The sequence below is a fragment of the Bacillus rossius genome, chromosome 11 (assembly GCF_032445375.1).
Source record: "Bacillus rossius redtenbacheri isolate Brsri chromosome 11, Brsri_v3, whole genome shotgun sequence".
Classification (NCBI taxonomy): domain Eukaryota; kingdom Metazoa; phylum Arthropoda; class Insecta; order Phasmatodea; family Bacillidae; genus Bacillus; species Bacillus rossius.
The window spans coordinates 30,784,173-30,803,066 of NC_086338.1; the positions used below are offsets into that span (position 1 = coordinate 30,784,173).

Below are 18,894 nucleotides of genomic sequence, written 5' to 3' on the forward strand. Positions count from 1 at the left end.
ACGCCATGGCGCTGGTGACGTCAGACTTCAAAGCGACGATACCGCGCCCAGTGGCCGGCAATAGAACCAATATCGATGTACAGTATTAAATAAACTGAATCAAACCAAACAAATGAATAATAAATATAAGAACTATTCACAAAAATTAAATAATTAAAAATACTGCGACTGACTTTTAAAGAGTAAAACGGTAATTTAAAATTTAAATGATTCAGACAAATCAGAATAACCAAAATAAAAAATATAAATGTGGCCTGATGGCCACAACGTACTGTTTTTCCCTGTCCCCGAAGTCAAGTGCGTGCTGTTTGCAACGTTGGCGTGGATATCTGTAGAAGATAACAGTGAGTGGGAGTAGGCTACGTTTTTATTTCGTACGTACAAAACTGTGGTGATTGTTGGTATTATTCTCTAAGTCGCGCTCAATGGAATTTCGCCCAGAAGCCAAGCTACTTCATGCTTTGCGTTGTTATTTCGGTTTTCGTCACAGTTTCGCCCGTACAGCAGTGTCTCGGTGTCAGCAGCTCTGAACCGTGTCAGCAGCTATGAACCATGTCAGCAGCTCTGAACCATGTGAGCAGCTCTGAACCATGTCAGCAGCTCTGCACCATGTCAGCAGCTCCGAACCGTGTCAGCAGCTCTGAACCACGTCTGCAGCTCTGAACCACGTCAGTGGCTCTGAACCACGTCAGCGGCTCTGAACCACGTCAGCAGCTCTGAACCACGTCTGCAGCTCCGAACCACGTCAGCTGCTCTGAACCATCTCAGCAGCTCTGAACCACGTCAGCAGCTCTGAACCACGTCTGCAGCTCCGAACCACGTCAGTAGCTCTGAACCACGTCAGCGGTTCTGAACCACGTCAGCTGCTCTGAACCACGTCAGCTGCTCTGAACCATCTCAGCAGCTCTGAACCGTGTCAGCAGCTCTGAACCACGTCAGTAGCTCTGAACCACGTCAGTAGCTCTGAACCACGTCAGCGGCTATGAACCACGTCAGCAGCTCTGAACCATGACAGCAGCTCTGAACCACGTCAGTAGCTCTGAACCACGTCAGCGGCTCTGAACCGTGTCAGCAGCTCTGAACCGTGTCAGCAGCTCTGAACCACGTCTGCATCTCTGAACCACGTCTGCAGCTCTGAATTACGTCAGCAGCTCTGAACCGTGTCAGCAGCTCTGAACCATGTCAGCAGCTCTGAACCGTGTCAGCAGCTCTGAACCATGTCAGCAGCTCTGAACCGTGTCAGCAGCTCTGAACCGTGTCAGCAGCTCTGAACCGTGTCAGCGGCTCTGAACCATGTCAGCAGCTCTGAACCGTGTCAGCAGCTCTGAACCATGTCAGCAGCTCTGAACCGTGTCAGCAGCTCTGAACCGTGTCAGCAGCTATGAACCATGTCAGCAGCTCTGAACCGTGTCAGCAGCTATGAACCATGTCAGCAGCTCTGAACCGTGTCAGCAGCTATGAACCATGTCAGCAGCTCTGAACCGTGTCAGCAGCTATGAACCATGTCAGCAGCTCTGAACCGTGTCAGCAGCTATGAACCATGTCAGCAGCTCTGAACCGTGTCAGCAGCTATGAACCATGTCAGCAGCTCTGAACCGTGTCAGCAGCTATGAACCATGTCAGCAGCTCTGAACCGTGTCAGCAGCTCTGAACCGTGTCAGCAGCTATGAACCATGTCAGCAGCTCTGAACCGTGTCAGCAGCTCTGAACCGTGTCAGCAGCTATGAACCATGTCAGCAGCTCTGAACCGTGTCAGCAGCTATGAACCATGTCAGCAGCTCTGAACCGTGTCAGCAGCTATGAACCATGTCAGCAGCTCTGAACCATGACAGCAGCTCTGAACCGTGTCAGCAGCTCTGAACCAGGGGGACCCCGACCTGCCTGGCTGAGAGGCCGGTCGGAATTCCGTCACGCGAGTCTCTCGTTTGTAACCATCGAGGCAGTCGCGTGGAAGGAGGTTGTTCACGGAGTGTGCATGTGTCGGGAGTTCCTTGGAAAAGGTTATGGCTGGTGCCGGGGGGGCGGGGGGAAGCACTTCTGCTACTGCCGCAGCGCGCACGCAAAGTTCTCCAAAGGAAACCTTTTTTTTTTTCACAGACGAGAGAGCCAAAACCCGAAGTTCCCCGAAATTCATGGTTTTTTTTCCGTATCTTCAATGCAGCTATCCTAACCAAATCAACCGTCCACAATGTTTTAAAGTGTTTATAATGTAGCTAACCTAACCTAATTGACTATTAGTATCCTTTTATCAACGCCGCCATATTTATTTACAATGAACAAAAAAAAAAACGAAGATGCACGATCGGGCGTTTGGCTTCCCGAAGCTGGGTATCTCAGCTGTGGCGTAGCAAGCGGGTGGCAGGGATGACCCCCACCATTGGCGCCGGAGCAAGGGGGGGGGGGGGGGTGTCGCCGGTGCGACTGTTTCGCGGTTACTGAACCCTGGGGGCGCCATTTTCAAGTCTGGCCAGAGGCGCCAGTCACCGTAGCTACGTCACTCGTATCTCAGTAGTGCGAATATATCTACATTTTTAAATGAGTTTACATCTTAGCTCTTGGTATACGGCATTCCTTACCGCCCGTGTGAAGAGTTTCGCTATCTCGAGAGTTCCAGCGGCTTTAAGCAGGGGCGTAGGAACCTGGGGGGGGGGGGGGCAGGGGGGACGTGTCCCCCTGAACTTTTTGGGTGGAGGGGACTGTCCCCCCCAACTTTCTAGACCGTGAAATTTTTATTTTATAATATTATTCTGCCCAACTTTATTTGTAATTTCGTCACTCTCAAATTTTATCTTAAGGAAACAATAATAATTTTAACATCGATGTATCCAATGGTTAGATATGAAAACTGCTTAAAAAGCGCTATTTTGCACTTTTAAAATTAAAATTTTCCGGTGGAGGACCCCCGGACCCCCCGTGTCTTAGTAAGAGGGTAATGGGTTTACATGACATCAAAATCATTATTTGCCAACCCCCCCCCCCCCCAACTTTATGAACACAGCTACGCCAATGGCTTTAAACATCGTCAGATCACTCGACCTCCCGTCGACACAGAATTTTAATTTATTTTTTTGATGTGACAACGTCAAATAAATCGATGAACGCCGTCTGCACGCACGAAAAAGTGTACCGTTATGCACATTGTCCTGTTACGCTGTGTCCCGTTACACTCATTGTACGCTTGCGCCGCATTTATCTCTCGTCCACTCGATTGGAACAACCACAGATACGACTTTTTCGAGGCATACTAAACTTGAAACACTCCCATTTATTTCCTACTTTTCCTATCATCGTCCTATTCTTAACACAATAACACAGATTGGAAGAAGTTAAATAGCAAACATGTATAAAAGTTATAGTTAAAATAATCTCTTCGTTAAAGTAATAAACATATTTAAATTAATGAGTGCAAACAAAAGTAAATTTATCAATTAATTTGTAGATTTCATTTCACTCCTTTTTTGCGTCCATACAAAATAGTGATAATTCAATAAAAATGATTCAATTTTATTCATAAAAGTACGCAATCATTTCATCAATGTTTTGTTATGACGTTGTCACGTTAAACTATCGTCCGTAAACCGACTTTACAGACAACCAATTTTTTCTCCCCCAAGCGTATAACGCGGCGGACGTTGTCGCTAGCCGGTTTTTTGGTTGGGGGGGGGGGAGGGGGTTTCCTTGGTCAGTGCACGCCGCTCTTGCTGCAGTTGCTCTCGCCTCACCCTCGCACATCGGCCATCACTGCGGACGAGACAAGTCTGTCGTGCGGTTGTTGTTCGTCGCGGGACCGCAATGACCAGCAGTCAACTCTACGCTGAATCGGGGGCGACTGAAATGCTGCCCCTTGGAAGGGCAGCCCTTCAGGATTTTTCTGGCAATGGTTTGTTTGTACAGCGACTGGAAGGGCAGCCCATCCAATTTCTGAAAACTTGATTCTTGAAGTGTTTAAATAATCCTGAAAACTTGCCCCTTGGAAGGGCAGCCCTTCAGGATTTTTCTGACAGTAGTGTTTTGGAAAGGTTGTCTGAATTGTTGCCCCTTGGATGGGCAGCCCTTCAGGTTTTTGCTGACAGTGGTTAGTTTGTAAAGCGACTGGAAGGGCAGCCCTTCCAGTATCTTAAAATGTGTCTATTTTAGTAATTTTATAATCCTGAATTGTTGCCCCTTGGAAGGGCATCCCTTCAGGATTTTTCTGACAGTGGTGTTTTTGAAAGGTTGTCTGAATTGTTGCCCCTTGGATGGGCAGCCCTTCAGGATTTTTCTGACAGTGGTTAGTTTGTAAATGGGCCTAACCTAACCTAACCTAACCTAACCTAACCTAACCTAACCTAACCTAACCTAACCTAACCTAACCTAACCTAACCTAACCTAACCTAACCTGACCTAACCTAAACTAACCACTGTCAGAAAAATCCTGAAGGGCTGCCCATTCAAGGGGCAACAATTCAGCTCCCCCGCGGAATCGCTCCAAAGCCGTGACGCGTGAACGAGCCGCAACTGACCGTCCACTGCTGCTCTGCGCGCTTGACAGCTCCCCTCGGAGCGCTTGAACGTCACACGACCGACGCTTGAATGTCACACGACCGACGACCACGCACCTTGAAAAGTCTGGAAGCCCAAATGTAGTTTCTTCTGCGCCCACATTCAATCGCCGACTACGCTGCCATCTATGGAATCTAAAAATGAAGTAACGTGATCGAAAGTGCGTGAAGATATGCATTGAAAAAAAAAAAATGGATTTTTAACTTTTTTAAAAAATTAAAACGGTGGCACTAGATAACTGTCAGTCTAACTTACCAGAGTATTAATAATAAGTAAAGATCTCAAAACTTCATTATTGCCAGGATGCTAGATACAATTTCGAACGCTTAACGATTTTTTAAATATAAATACGTTTTTTAATATTATGGACTATATTATTAGCTGTATAATGAATTTTTTTAACAGGATGAACAGTATTTTGTGAAAATTTTTGTCGATAATTAGGTGCATGTTGATTTTTTTGTTAATTTTTTTGTAGTTGCTTTTATTTAAGGAATATTTTAGTAAAGTTACTCGATACCTCCCTTGCATTTGTTTGTCCAACACAACTATTATCGCCATATAGCGAATCTGATATTAATTACGAATACTTATGCGAATTTTTACTTCCGTGATATTACACTAAGTACAAATGGTTTTAAAATACAAGCGAGAAAAACACAAATGCAATGAAGTTTCTTGTTAGAATTTCACAAATAGCCCTTGAATAAAAGTAACGACGAAACAATTAAAAGAGAAAAACATATTTACGACCTATCTGTGGATAACTAGGTTAGTAAGGGATAGCCCAATTAAGTTTTCCAAATTGGTTTAATTAATTACTAATATTTACATTACTAATAATTAATTGTACTTAAAAAGGTCCGATCACCAATCACTGGCACTTAAAAATGTTTGTTCGCTAGTCACTCAATGTCTTGAAAGCTTATCTTTCTATAATTGGCGTCCAAACGAGAGGCCGACTTCAATTATTCGGCGGGAACTAAGGTGTTTGTGTATTAAAAAAAAAACAATGCATTCAACTGCAGTCTGTCCAGTTCCGCAGTTCGCACTCCTCACTGGAGCTAGGCTCGGCAGTGGTTCGCTCCTTACCTCGCGCCTGTCCACACACACAGTCTCGCGCCACTCAGTCGCACTCTCTCCATCCCGTCGCTCCGCGTCGAGCCACTCTCGAGGGGGTCTCTCACCCTATCCGCCGATGTCGCACTCTACGTCGACATTGCAGTCGCCATCATCAGGGATCAGTTAACTACTGTAGGTAACAGCAGCCTACTGTTAACTGCTCCCTGATGATGGCGACTGCAATGTCGACCGAAAACGTCGGTGAATTATTCGCCAAGGACACGCTACAACCCAGAAGCCAAGCTACTTCAAAACCCACCAAGTTAAATGCCAAAGAAGTTACCAAAATAAAGAATAAATTAAAAAACGAGAAAACAATCAACCGCTATAAAATAAAATTGGTTGTCTGTAAAGTCGGTTTACGGACGATAGTTTAACGTGACGTCATAACAAAACATTGATGAAATGATTGCATACTTTATGAATAATATTGAATCATTTTTATTTTAATATTAAAAGAATAAATATTTGAAATTATACTAGTAATCAGATTTTTAAAATGCAAGAATAATTAAACTTTATTGCAGAAATTGTTGTAATAAGCAATGAAAACCACATTAACTTTTCACTTCTCTTTATAAACAGTCGAGTGGAAGAGAGATAGATGCGGCGCAAGCGTACAATGAGCGTAACGGGACACAGCGTAACGGAACGATGTGCGTAACGGGACACTTTTTCGTGCGTGCAGCCGGCGTTCATCGATTTATTAGACGTTGTCACGTCAAAAAAAAACGGCGCCGTGACAATATTATCGTTGCGTGTAAGATCTGGTTTTCTCGTGACGTCTCGGTGATGTTTCGAACCATGCGGAGGGGGCAGAGGGCCTAACCTGCAATAAAATATCTTACACTGAGAGGGTCCACTTGCCCTTGCAAAATCGTAACTGTGAAATGGGAAAACGTAATTCCGCGCGCCCCTCACCCTTGTGAATCCTACAGCTTATTTTTGGCCTTTAGCACCTAACATTAGGATTACTGACTCGAAGGTCGAGTAATTTTTTTTAAAAGTATTTCCTATTCAGGATCGTGTGACGTGAACCACTAACATTATTCTCTTTACCACTTTCCACCCTCCGAACTCACATGAGCTTTTGAAATATGCATTTCCATTATTACCATTGAATATGTTATTACTCTCCTGCAGAGTGATAAACGTCAGGTTGGAGTGTTCCGTGAGTTTTTTTTTATATTTTTTTTTATTTCATGAATGAATGAATTAACGAGAGAATGAATAAGGGACTGAAGTCTCGGCGGCATCGGACTCGATAAGGACGTGTGTCCTGTTCCTGGTCGTTATTATATTGTTACGTTCAACTCGGTTAAACTTGTAGACCTTTTGTGTGGCCGAACTTCAACAAAATGAAATATATATACATAGTACATTCCTTTTGCATAATTACCTGTTAAAGTTGAATTCCAAACATTTATGTGCAGGAGAATCAAATGGAATAAAGCCGTGAAAATTTTGTGTTTAAAAGGCAATGTAACTGCGTTGTAAGTTATGATATAAAACTATTTCAGGAAATTTTTTTTAAAATATTATTTAGTATTTTTAAATCATAAAAATTTTGATGATTTTAAAAGGTCATACAAAACCAAACTTTTTTTTTTTAATAAATTAGATCATATCACATAGAGGCCAGTAAAATTGCTTACTTTTGAACCTAAAAAGTTCTACTTTATATTCCATTTAAGTCTCCTTATCCATACTGCACAAAAAAATTTAAAATGCAACTTTTCCAGCTAATTATAAAAAAAATATGCGATATAGTTATTTTCAGCCACTCTAAAAGTCGGCAAGTGTGGTTCGTAAATATAAAATGATGATCTGGAATGGTGAGACCATGAGTGGCGATGGGCTGATGACGGAGAATTGACGTTATCAATTTGTTTGTGGAAAGAGATATGACTTTAGCGTCCGCCATGTTCACTACTCGCGAAAAAAAATATCCTGCTTCAAACTGGCTGGGTTTCTAACGAAGATAGCTATAAAAAAAATCTGGGCCACCAATCCGTATTCATTTAATTTCTATACTGATAAATCATCTGAGGCTGCTAAATAAAATGTTACGTAATTAACAAGGAAGTGATCTAGAGTAGCTTCCAAATGCAATATCCCAGAATTTCTCACGTCTGTTCAGTAATTTTATTTCTTTGATTTAGACTGTTATTCGTATTCATTTGATAACGGTCTTATTTTGCATGGTTGTAAATAAATTTTATTGCTACTGATAAGAAACACGAGCGGGCTGTTTTTATTAGTATTCGTTACAGTAACAGAATTTCGTGACGAAATGCCTTCTCTGCTGGCATTCACAGATTTAATTAAAATGAACATTTGAATATAACACAAGATAATACCTTTGAATATATATACTGTATAGAAGTCGCCAGCCCAGGTTAAAATTTCTAATACGGTTTTGAGGTAGTTGGTTAATTCACCGCCGCAATCGCCACTATCTCTAGGGCATCGACTTGTGGTGGTCCCTAGTGGACAAGTGTCGAACTCTTCAAACAGCCCTTCCCCCTCCCGTTGAACGACGTTGAGCTGCAGTGAATGATGAATGAGGGGTGCGGGGAATGACAGCGGGCGACAGCGCTGCGCTCTAACGTGTAAATAACAACTAAGACGATACAGGGCGTTACGACAGCGCACTGCAGCGGTGAAGTTCCCAAGCTGCTCATCATACGATTCTGAAAAACGTAGAGTAAATCCTATCCACTCGCGACTTCTATACAGTATATATATTCAAAGATAATACCCCTGCTTAGAGTGTGGGAAACTGAAAAAAAAAAATTGTACCGTACTTTTTTTTCGAATTCTCCTGAAGTATATACTTGAACGCACTTGCCTTTGGAAGTGACATCACAAGGGCTCTCCGAACTGTAAGTGAAGTACGCGAGTATGCAAGTAAATGAATATGGTTATTTCTTGGCGTACTTCGCGTTAAAGAACGTCGTCGTTTTAGATAAAACGTTGTGTGTCGTAGTTTATATTTGATATAACAAATAGTTGTTTATAACTTTTCGAATTATTTTCACTTTATATTTGCCTGCTATTTATAAAGTGAGTAAAAAATTAAAAAGATTTTTAAGAAAGGTTTATCATCGCATATATATATATATATATGCACATTTATAACGGTCGTAAATACGAAACAGAGGTAGAATCATAAAATAAATTACCGTTACTTCATGTAACACTAATAAATATATTTATATATATATTTTACTTTCCGGTTAAACATAATATCTTATTTTCTTCTCTGAGATCGGTCACCAACGATTCTGACTCTACCAACCACACAGCATAAAACCAAATAAATTTAGTTCTGTCCCGGACTATTTAAGGATCTAATACATATAAATAAAAATAAATCTAATAAATTTTTACGTTTTAATCAAATATCGTCGAATTTGTATTCATAACACAAAAATTAAGGATTTTCATAACATTTTATTAGAGACGAAAGGTGGTGTTCGTTGATCTAAAAGAATGTTCGGTTAACCTAGTTTTTTTCACAATACATAACCACCTTTGGCTCGTAAAGTTGCGATGTTAATTTTAATAAATACCCATCTGATGTAATAAACACAAATTGGTTTTTTTTTTTTAAAGTGGTAGCTATAAATACTGCAAATACGCAAATAGGAATGTACCATTAACTAGTGCCTCCGAGAATGAACTGATACATTCAAAAACACGCATGGGCACACGATAATTAACATAACTGTTCGTATTCAAACAAAAACGTTTACTGAGGACTTCCGACTACTTAAAATTTAGGCGCTACACATCATTTAATAATTATGCATCGTATTGTTATTATAAAACACAGCGATCTTTTGACGAGAAATGTATTTTTAAAAAATTCAAGGAAACCAACCTGACGGTGTGAAATATGTTGATTCGCAACATTATTTTGAAAAAGTTTTGAATGGTTTTTAACCTTAAAATGTTGTACGAGTTAAACTAAACATATTAATAAATTAAAATTACAGTTTTTTTCAAATATCACATTATTAATAATTACTTATAATTTATCTCTGAATGTGAATGACCTGCTGATGTTGGTATAGATGGAATCGTTAGTGTACAGTAAGCGTATCGTAGGCCCTGTCTAGTGACAGCCCCCTGGATAGGGGAAGCCTTCATTTCACAGACGAGAGAGCCACACCCGAAGTTCCCCGAAGTTCATGCTCGCTTTTTTTTCCGTTCTATCTCATTGTATAAACCTGTGTGGCATTATATTTTGCGGTCGATTAGGATAGGTTAGCTACATTATAAATACTTTAAAACATTGTGGATGGTTGGTTATATTAGGTAAGTATAGTTACATTAAAAATACTCTAAAATAATTTTATGGTTGCTTAGCAAATAACTTTTTAATATGTAGCTATCCAGGGCTAGGAAACCGTTTACATGATTTCAGAGTATCTTTAATTTATCTATCCTAACCAAATCAACCGTCCACATGTTTTAAAGTATTTATAATGTAGCTAACCTAACCTTTTACAATGAACAAAAAAAACCGAAGATGCACGATCGGGCGCTTGGCTCTCTCGTCTGTGAAAAGGCGGCTTCCCCCTGGATAGCCACGTGAGTTCCAACCCCTACGGACCAGTTTAAGGACATCCTCAATGGAAGAAGCTCTGTTGTGTTTTTCGTTGCGAAACTGCACGCGCTCAGGAGAAAGAGAATGGCATTTTTAAATGAAGCACCAATATTCGCACACAGTTATCAAAAAAAAAAAAAAACTAGCGCAATTATCTACGGACGGACTGCATCGCGTACAGTCAATTATTATAGTTGGCGACGCCATACGTAAAAAAAAAATGAAAACACGTGTATGAAAAGGGAAGCCTAAGATGTACATCAAGTTCTGTCCCTGCCCGAACACGCCCGAATATTCACCTTCGGCCAACCTCGGGTTTATTTATATGTATTTATTTCTCTGTTTATTTTAATGTAGCTATACTAACCTAACTAACCGTCCATAGTGTTTTAAAGTGTTTTAATGTAGCTAACCTAACCGACCACTTTTAATATTTGAATTCATTTTTCTTGCGTAAAAATAAAACAAATCCCGAGGTTGGCCGAAGGTAAATATTCGGGCGTGTTCGGGCAGGGACAGAACTTGATGGACATCTTAGGCTTTCCCTATGAAAAGGGCCATTTCGCCGCACGTCCTATCAGTTCTTGAAAAAAAAACAATGCCCTTAATTTTCAGTCTTTCGATTCGTCTATGATTATTTTATTTCCGTTTTTTGTAAAACGTGCGTTTTGCCGTCGACACGCCCCGTCTTACCTGACGTGATTTATCCATTACGATAAAAAGTGCAGAAGTTAGTTGCGTGTAAACCAGTCTTAGTGCGGGGTCTTACACGCTATGTCGATTTTTTTTGTTCTCGTCCTTGCTATTAGTTAAGGTCTCTTTCTGTAAAAATATTGCACATATCCATAATGTGTTGTTCTTTCACAATATATTTTCAACATATATTTCCTAAATGGTATATAATGTGTGTCAAAAGGCGCGCAAGTGTTGGCAATTGTTATCACTTGTGCACCTTTGTACAAGTGATAACATCACTCCATCATGAAATATCTGTTGGAAATATTTGTGACAAAATAACAAATGAGTGAGAAGTACATTTACATAAATTCACACAAAAAATTTACATAAATACATAAATAGCTCCAAGCTAATAGTATTGAGAATAAAAAATTTAAAAAAAAAGAGCGAGTCATTTGGTACTCGCCATGACGTGTAACATATAACCTCGGTAAAGAGCACATTCATGTGTTCTCACGGTGCAAATGCAGTCTTCAAATTGGACACGGAACTCAACAATATCTTTGAAAGATTTGTGCAATGGGAGTGCATGACTTGATGTAAGCTTTTGGACATACGCCATTGCTTAGCTCATGTATGTCTGCAGAAGAAAACTACAAAAAAAAAACCCAAAAGACAGTCGCACCTGTGTTTTCGTACCATGTGCGTCTCTGCCTGAGGACGGGAGCAGATAGCAGTTCCCGAAACGTCGCTTGTTTCTGTCTTGGAAAACTATTGTGTTTGTTTCGTCTTTTCGTTTAATTGTGTTTTTGTCTCGCTTCAACTGTTGTGCTGAATTTATTTTTGGTTCAATATTTTTGTGCTGTCATCATATGTGGTTTTTTTTCGTTCTGTTAGTCCATTTATCTTTGTTTTTCTTTGTTTGCTGACCATATTCCTGTTATGGAATATTATGTGGTGTTTATATCCTATTGACCACAGCAATTTTTTGCTTAATTTGTGTTTTTTGTTTTTGTCTTTTGGGTTTTTTGTAGTTTTCTTCTACAGACATTCATGAGCTTAGCAATGGTGTATGTCCAAAAGCTTACATCAAGTCACGGAACTCAACTTTGAATTCTTAAAAATAATGCCGAGCGTGATAAATATACGCAAAATGTGTTTTAAACATTTCTAGACGCGAATCACTCGTAGTTTCGGCGACCCGCCGCTAGATCTCACTGCCGGAGCAGCTGCGTCGACTGTCGAATCATTACATCTGCAAAGCGAAAGGTTAAAATATATAATGAAAACGGTTCCGATAAAAGCTAAAAATATTTGAAAAAAATATATGTATACTAAAACACGGCTTGTAATTGAGTTTCAACCAGGGATTTTAATAAAAAAAACTTTCCATCTTGTTGAAATTCACGAAACAGTTAATACTAAAAAAAAAAAAAAAATTCCCTTTTGGCTTTGTGAACTTTGGTTCGCCCCATCGCATCGGCCACATCTGGCGGCAGCGTGGTTACACATTTCCGTTCCGCATTCGCGAAATTTCTCCTACCAAACGCCGTGTACCGAGAGTTTAGCACCAGTTAAGTTCTTCGAGGTCGACCGATAATTATTGTCGCCACCAACGCGATAGTTGTAGCCACCGACACGATAATTGTCGTGACCGACGCGATAATTGTCGTGACCGGCGCGATAATTATCGTGACCGACGCAATAATTATCGTGGTCGACGCGACAGTTATCGCCGCGAGGACGATGACTACCGCGGCCGAGCGGCGCGCGGCTGGCACTCGCTGCCATGACCCGCGCGGGAACGGCAGCGCTCGCGGTGTGCGCCTGCCTCCTGGCCATAGCCGGCGCCGCCCCCAGCGCCGCCCCCGGCGCCCTACTGGACGACGTCATGGAGTCGCTGTACCGCGTGATGCGCTTCCTGCTGGCGCACCCGCAGGACCTCATAGTGGACACCGTCTTCGGCGTCGTCGTCGCCAAAGGTGCGTCCACGCGCCGCTCACAGGTGCCTGCGCGCCGTCGAACGGGAAGCCTGAGATGTACATCAAGCTCTGTCCCTGCCCGAACACGCCCGAATATTCACCTTCGGCCAACCTCGGGTTTATTTTAATATATTTGTCTCCTGTAAATTCCTACACGTAATGCATGCCAATTTGCATCCCGCATGAATGTGCCCAGGGTTTTCCCTGTGTCTATGCAGGTTTTACCTGGGCCCAACCTATCTCTAGTTATATAGTCTAGATTTAAGAGTGAGGGGAGTTAGTCATGGCGCCAGTCGCTGCCATGGCTGGCCAAACCCCTCCTAGCACATTATGCATGCGACCCTCTCCCTGCATGGCTAATCCCAGCATGACTAGGCGTATAGGCTTCGGCCTGAGACGCACCTAGGTCCCTCCCTAACCCGGACCCCTCCAAAATACACTTAGTTTTAGTTAGGAAAAAAAAATTATATCTCTCTGTTTATTTTAATGTAGCTATACTAACCTAACTAACCGTCCATAGTGTTTTAAAGTGTCTTAATGTAGCTAACCTAACCGACCACTTTTAATATTTGAATTAATTTTTCCTGCGCAAAAATAAAACAAATCCCGAGGTTGGCCGAAGATGAATATTCGGGCGTGTTCGGGCAGGGACAGAACTTGATGGACATCTTAGGCTTCTCCCGTCGGAACAGTTCAGGCTCGGGTTTGAACTTCCACCCACGTCATGCTAGCTTATTCCTCAGAGTTTCCATTCCGTAAACATTGCATTTTGTGTTCTGCGTCGAATGTTATTGACAGATATATGCTAATTTTTATTTGCTATTCTTTAATAGACAAGCTAATATTTATCATTGTAATTTTCGTTTTACAATTTATTACTGTAATTCCTTTTTTTTTCTGGGTTTCCATAGCTCCGTAATAAATACTTTATTTTTTTGATATTTCTATATGAATATTTGCAATAGGCTACAAGGTTTTTTTGCTCGTGATTTTAAATATAGCTATATTTTATTGTTAATATTTTTTTCCTACTAAAGAAATCCCTATTTAATTTTTTTTTATGAATTTTACAGAAAACTTTTAGGTCACTCCTAGCCAGCACGCACTGAAAGCATGTAATCGTGTGAGGGTACAGATTATGATTAACCGTTTATGTAGCCCTTGTCTTAAAACTTTTCATTTTAGTACATCATTCGTTAAATTAATAAAAATTAAGTTATTTTCAGGAGGTTTGGAAAACCTAATTTTATTGATTTAGAAACCATCCAGGCTACTGAAAATGAATTTTTTTAAGACGAAGGCTTGATACCAAGCATTGAGACAAAACTGTGTTTTCCGCGTGATTTCATGTGTTCTATGCATGTTAAGACTGAAATAAACATTTGCCTTTAAGTTCATGTAAGCCATTAAAAAAGGACTTGTTAAGTATTATAAAAAGCCTGTTACAAACAGTTAAAAATGGTTGTGTTATGAGTGTATTTAAATTTCTGTGCAAAATTACGTAATATTAGAGGCAGAATAATTTAGGGAAGCTGTGAACCCAAATACCAGGTTTATAAAACTACGCAATAAAAGCAAAAACACAAGACGTGCAAGACACGCACACGACTAGTTAAATAATCACCTTACTGACTACCCGTCCATATATTACGCAATACGTAAAAAAAACTAAAAGCAAGCATTGCTCTACTTTCAACTTGTTGCGTTTCGGCTTGCATTACCACCTTTCACATTTCCAGTAAAGTATTCCAAAAACTTTGAGGATAAAGAGTTTTGTGCATAGAAGGCTACAATTTCCTCATTATTAAATGCATCACATTTTCAAGTACCTGCTAAACTTACGCACAGTGAAAGCAAATATTACATTTGTATCAAGTTACTGAGATCTTCATACGAACTTCAAAATACAGCCTGAGGAATAATTTTTTGTTTCACGATATCAAGTTAAAGATTAATTTTTAATTTCTTGTAACGTTCGATTAAGAAATAATTCGTTATATATTTACTAAAAAAAATAGTGTCTTATCAAGCACTATTTATAAACAAAAGCACACGGTAATGTTTACAATAGCTATTTTACTGCTATATTAAGATAACGTAAGGCAATAGTAGTTAGATATAGTTCCTCCGAGCACAGTGGCTGGTGGCAAAGGATTCAGGATTCATGACCTTTGACCACTGACGTCACTGTTATGACCTTTGACCCCTGACGTCATCATCGATTTCCTGGAAATTTCCCGATTTTCCGCCAATTTTCCTCAAAATTTCCCGTTTTTCCCTCAAATTTTCCTCAAAATTTCCCATTTTCCTACAAAATTTCCCTACAAAATTTCCCCATTCCCCCAAAATTCTAACAACCCGCAAATCTCCGGATAGTGGCTTGGTATCCCCCTTACCTACCCTCCCATCTCCGGATAGCGGGTTGGTATCCCCCTTACCTACCCTCCCATCTCCGGATAGCGGGTTGGTATCCCCCTTACCTACCCTCCCATCTCCGGATAGCGGGTTGGTATCCCCCTTACCTACCCTCCCATCTCCGGATAGCGGGTTGGTATCCCCCTTACCTACCCTCCCATCTCCGGATAGCGGGTTGGTATCCCCCTTACCTACCCTCCCATCTCCGGATAGCGGGTTGGTATCCCCCTTACCTACCCTCCCATCTCCGGATAGCGGGTTGGTATCCCCCTTACCTACCCTCCCATCTCCGGATAGCGGGTTGGTATCCCCCTTACCTAACCTCCCATCTCCGGATAGCGGGTTGGTATCCCCCTTACCTACCCTCCCATCTCCGGATAGCGGGTTGGTATCCCCCTTACCTACCCTCCCATCTCCGGATAGCGGGTTGGTATCCCCCTTACCTAACCTCCCATCTCCGGATAGCGGGTTGGTATCCCCCTTACCTACCCTCCCATCTCCGGATAGCGGGTTGGTATCCCCCTTACCTACCCTCCCATCTCCGGATAGCGGGTTGGTATCCCCCTTACCTACCCTCCCATCTCCGGATAGCGGGTTGGTATCCCCCTTACCTACCCTCCCATCTCCGGATAGCGGGTTGGTATCCCCCTTACCTAACCTCCCATCTCCGGATAGCGGCTTGGTATCCCCCTTACCTACCCTCCCATCTCCGGATAGCGGCTTGGTATCCCCCTTACCTACCCTCCCATCTCCGGATAGCGGGTTGGTATCCCCCTTACCTACCCTCCCATCTCCGGATAGCGGGTTGGTATCCCCCTTACCTACCCTCCCATCTCCGGATAGCGGGTTGGTATCCCCCTTACCTACCCACCCATAGATGACATCACCGCACCCCCATCTTGGATTATGTCCTATCCGGTCACCATCATTTCCGACCGCCATTTTGGATTCAATTTTCGCATGCTCTATCATTCCATTATTATTATGCAATCATATAGTATTACATCATATCTGACCGCCATCTTGGATGACCCGACTACCATATAGTATTACGTCATTTCCGGCTGCCATCTTGGATTACATCATTTCCATTCACCATTTTTGATTTCTAGAACTTTCTACTGTCTCGATTACATCACCACTGATAAGACTTATGGATTAAGATTTAAGACCTTCACATTAATATTATACAATCACCAATTTAGTTTATAGAAACACCCGCCATTTTTAATCATGAAATCACACCTATCACCACTGAATCGAGCGCCCCGCTCCTATGTTGTACTTTTCGTTACGACGACATCATACCATTTACATGCATTACACTTTTCTTTACGGTCACATAACCATCGCCATATTGTATGACCTTGGCCCCAACTGACATTTAGAATTCTACAATCTTAGATTCAACCATTTTGAATTATGTAATCACACCTAACACCACACAATCGAGCACCCTACTCCTATGTGTTGATATTTTCATTATACAGTCATAGTAATTTTATCTTCTGAAGGCAGCCATATTGGATTTTTTAATCCTCACCTTTAACCTATGACATCATGAACATCATATTGGACTATGTCGTCATCACCAGCTCCAAAGCCATCTTGGACTATAGAACTTTCGATCATTTTGAATTATGACATCACCCCTATCTCGTAATATAGTGCCCCACTCCTACATGTTGCAGTTGTCGTTAAGACACCAAGCACCCATACTTATCATTATGATTATATCATTATATATATATATATATGTCATCTTCTGTAGGCAGACATATTGTATTGTCATCACTGTAGCTCCTTTCGAACGACATCTTGGACGATATCGTCTTCACTTGACCTATAACATCTTAAGTGTGTCCCTAACCTCGAACTTTCCGCTATCTTGGATTACATCATTTATGTTCACCTTCTTGTCGCCAACCCTATCTTAACCTTTGGCATCTTGTACATCACATTTCACATTACTGTCGACACCCTGAACTTCCCGCCATTTTGAGGTATGTCATCACATTACTGTAGACACACTGAACTTCCCACCATCTTGGACTATATCATCACATTTGACTTATAACATATCCACACCGCCGCCATCTTAGATTTTGTTATCACCAACTTTAATCTTGACCACCAACATATTGTATTATCATCTCATGTATGCACCCCCATACTTGATTATATAATCATACTATCTTTCATCCGCTGCTAGAGTATGTAGATTAATTATTCGTAATGAGCATCACGTGATCATCCCAAAAAAACTAAGATAAAAAAAAATTATTCCTAGTATTACTATTAAACTTATAACAGCCCATATACCAAAGTCATACTGCAGGACTTGTGCACTGTGGCACTCAAACTGACTTACATAGCTTATGTTTTCTTTACGTGCTTTCATTTGCGCTTACAATTTCCTTGAGGGATTTCATTTGCAACTACAATTTCTTTGAGGGCTTTCATTTGCGCCTACAATTTCTTTGAGGGCTTTCATTTGCGCTTACATTTTTCTTGAGGGCTTTCATTTGCGCTTACAATTTCTTTGAGGGCTTTCATTTGCGCCTTCATTTTCTATGAGGGCTTTCATTTGCGCCTACAATTTCTTTGAGGGCTTTCATTTGCGCTTACATTTTCTTTGAGGGCTTTCATTTGCGCTTACAATTTCTTTGAGGGCTTTCATTTGCGCCTTCATTTTCTATGAGGGCTTTCATTTGCGCTTACAATTTCTTGGAGGGCTTTCATTTGCAACTACAATTTCTTTGAGGGCTTTCATTTGCGCTTACATTTTCTTAATGTTCTTTCATTTGCGCTTACATTTTCTTAATGTTCTTTCATTTGCGCTTACAATTTCTATGAGGGGCTTTCATTTGCGACTACAAGTTCTTTTAGGGCTTTCCTCTACACTTATGTTTTCTTTGAGTGTTTTAAGGTTCGCTTACATTTTCTTTATATTGTAACTCAGTATCTCATGTAAACAATATTTAAGTATCCATATATATCATTAATCTTAATAGCAAAAGTTATGGCCATGTATGCATCCTTATTTTTATAGTTGTCACCATAAATTAAGCAGGATAAATTAAGGGAAATAAAAAAAAACATAGTATGAATGAAAAATTTATTTTATTTATAAAGTTTATTATATACATAGTATTTTACATACAGATATATACATCTATTTATCTAGTGGGTCGAAATGGCTAATTCTCAGCTCCAGACGGTTCACCGAATTCAGCGTCCAACCAGATCCTTTACCCATATATTCTTCTTCTTCCTTGCAGAGTTTTTCAATACTCTGTTTAACTGACTGTTTCACATCGTTTGAAGTATAAATTGCAGCAGCCGATGTCTTGAAAGCACGCTTGCTCACTCGATTCTCGTGCGGCTCCGGTTTACCATATAGACAATCCAACCATAAGTTATATTTTAAAGGCCCATGCGATGCTGTATCATCCATAATCTGTTGTATTATATTCTGCTCAATATCACTCAGAAAAGTGCAGATATCTTTGGCCTCACTAAAAGTATTTAGATAATAAT

The 18,894-nt window shown here is 40.9% G+C and overlaps 1 protein-coding gene across 1 annotated transcript in view; it reads left to right on the forward strand.

Moving 5' to 3' along the window:
* The first annotated feature begins 12,742 nt into the window (after window positions 1-12,742).
* The window catches only part of LOC134536755 (UPF0764 protein C16orf89 homolog), a 74,809-nt gene continuing 68,657 nt past the window's right edge, over window positions 12,743-18,894 (forward strand). Inside the window, exon 1 of the mRNA XM_063376663.1 lies at window positions 12,743-12,939. Coding sequence (XP_063232733.1) covers window positions 12,747-12,939 — 193 coding nt within the window. The 5' untranslated portion in view covers window positions 12,743-12,746. The remainder of the gene's footprint in view (window positions 12,940-18,894) is intronic.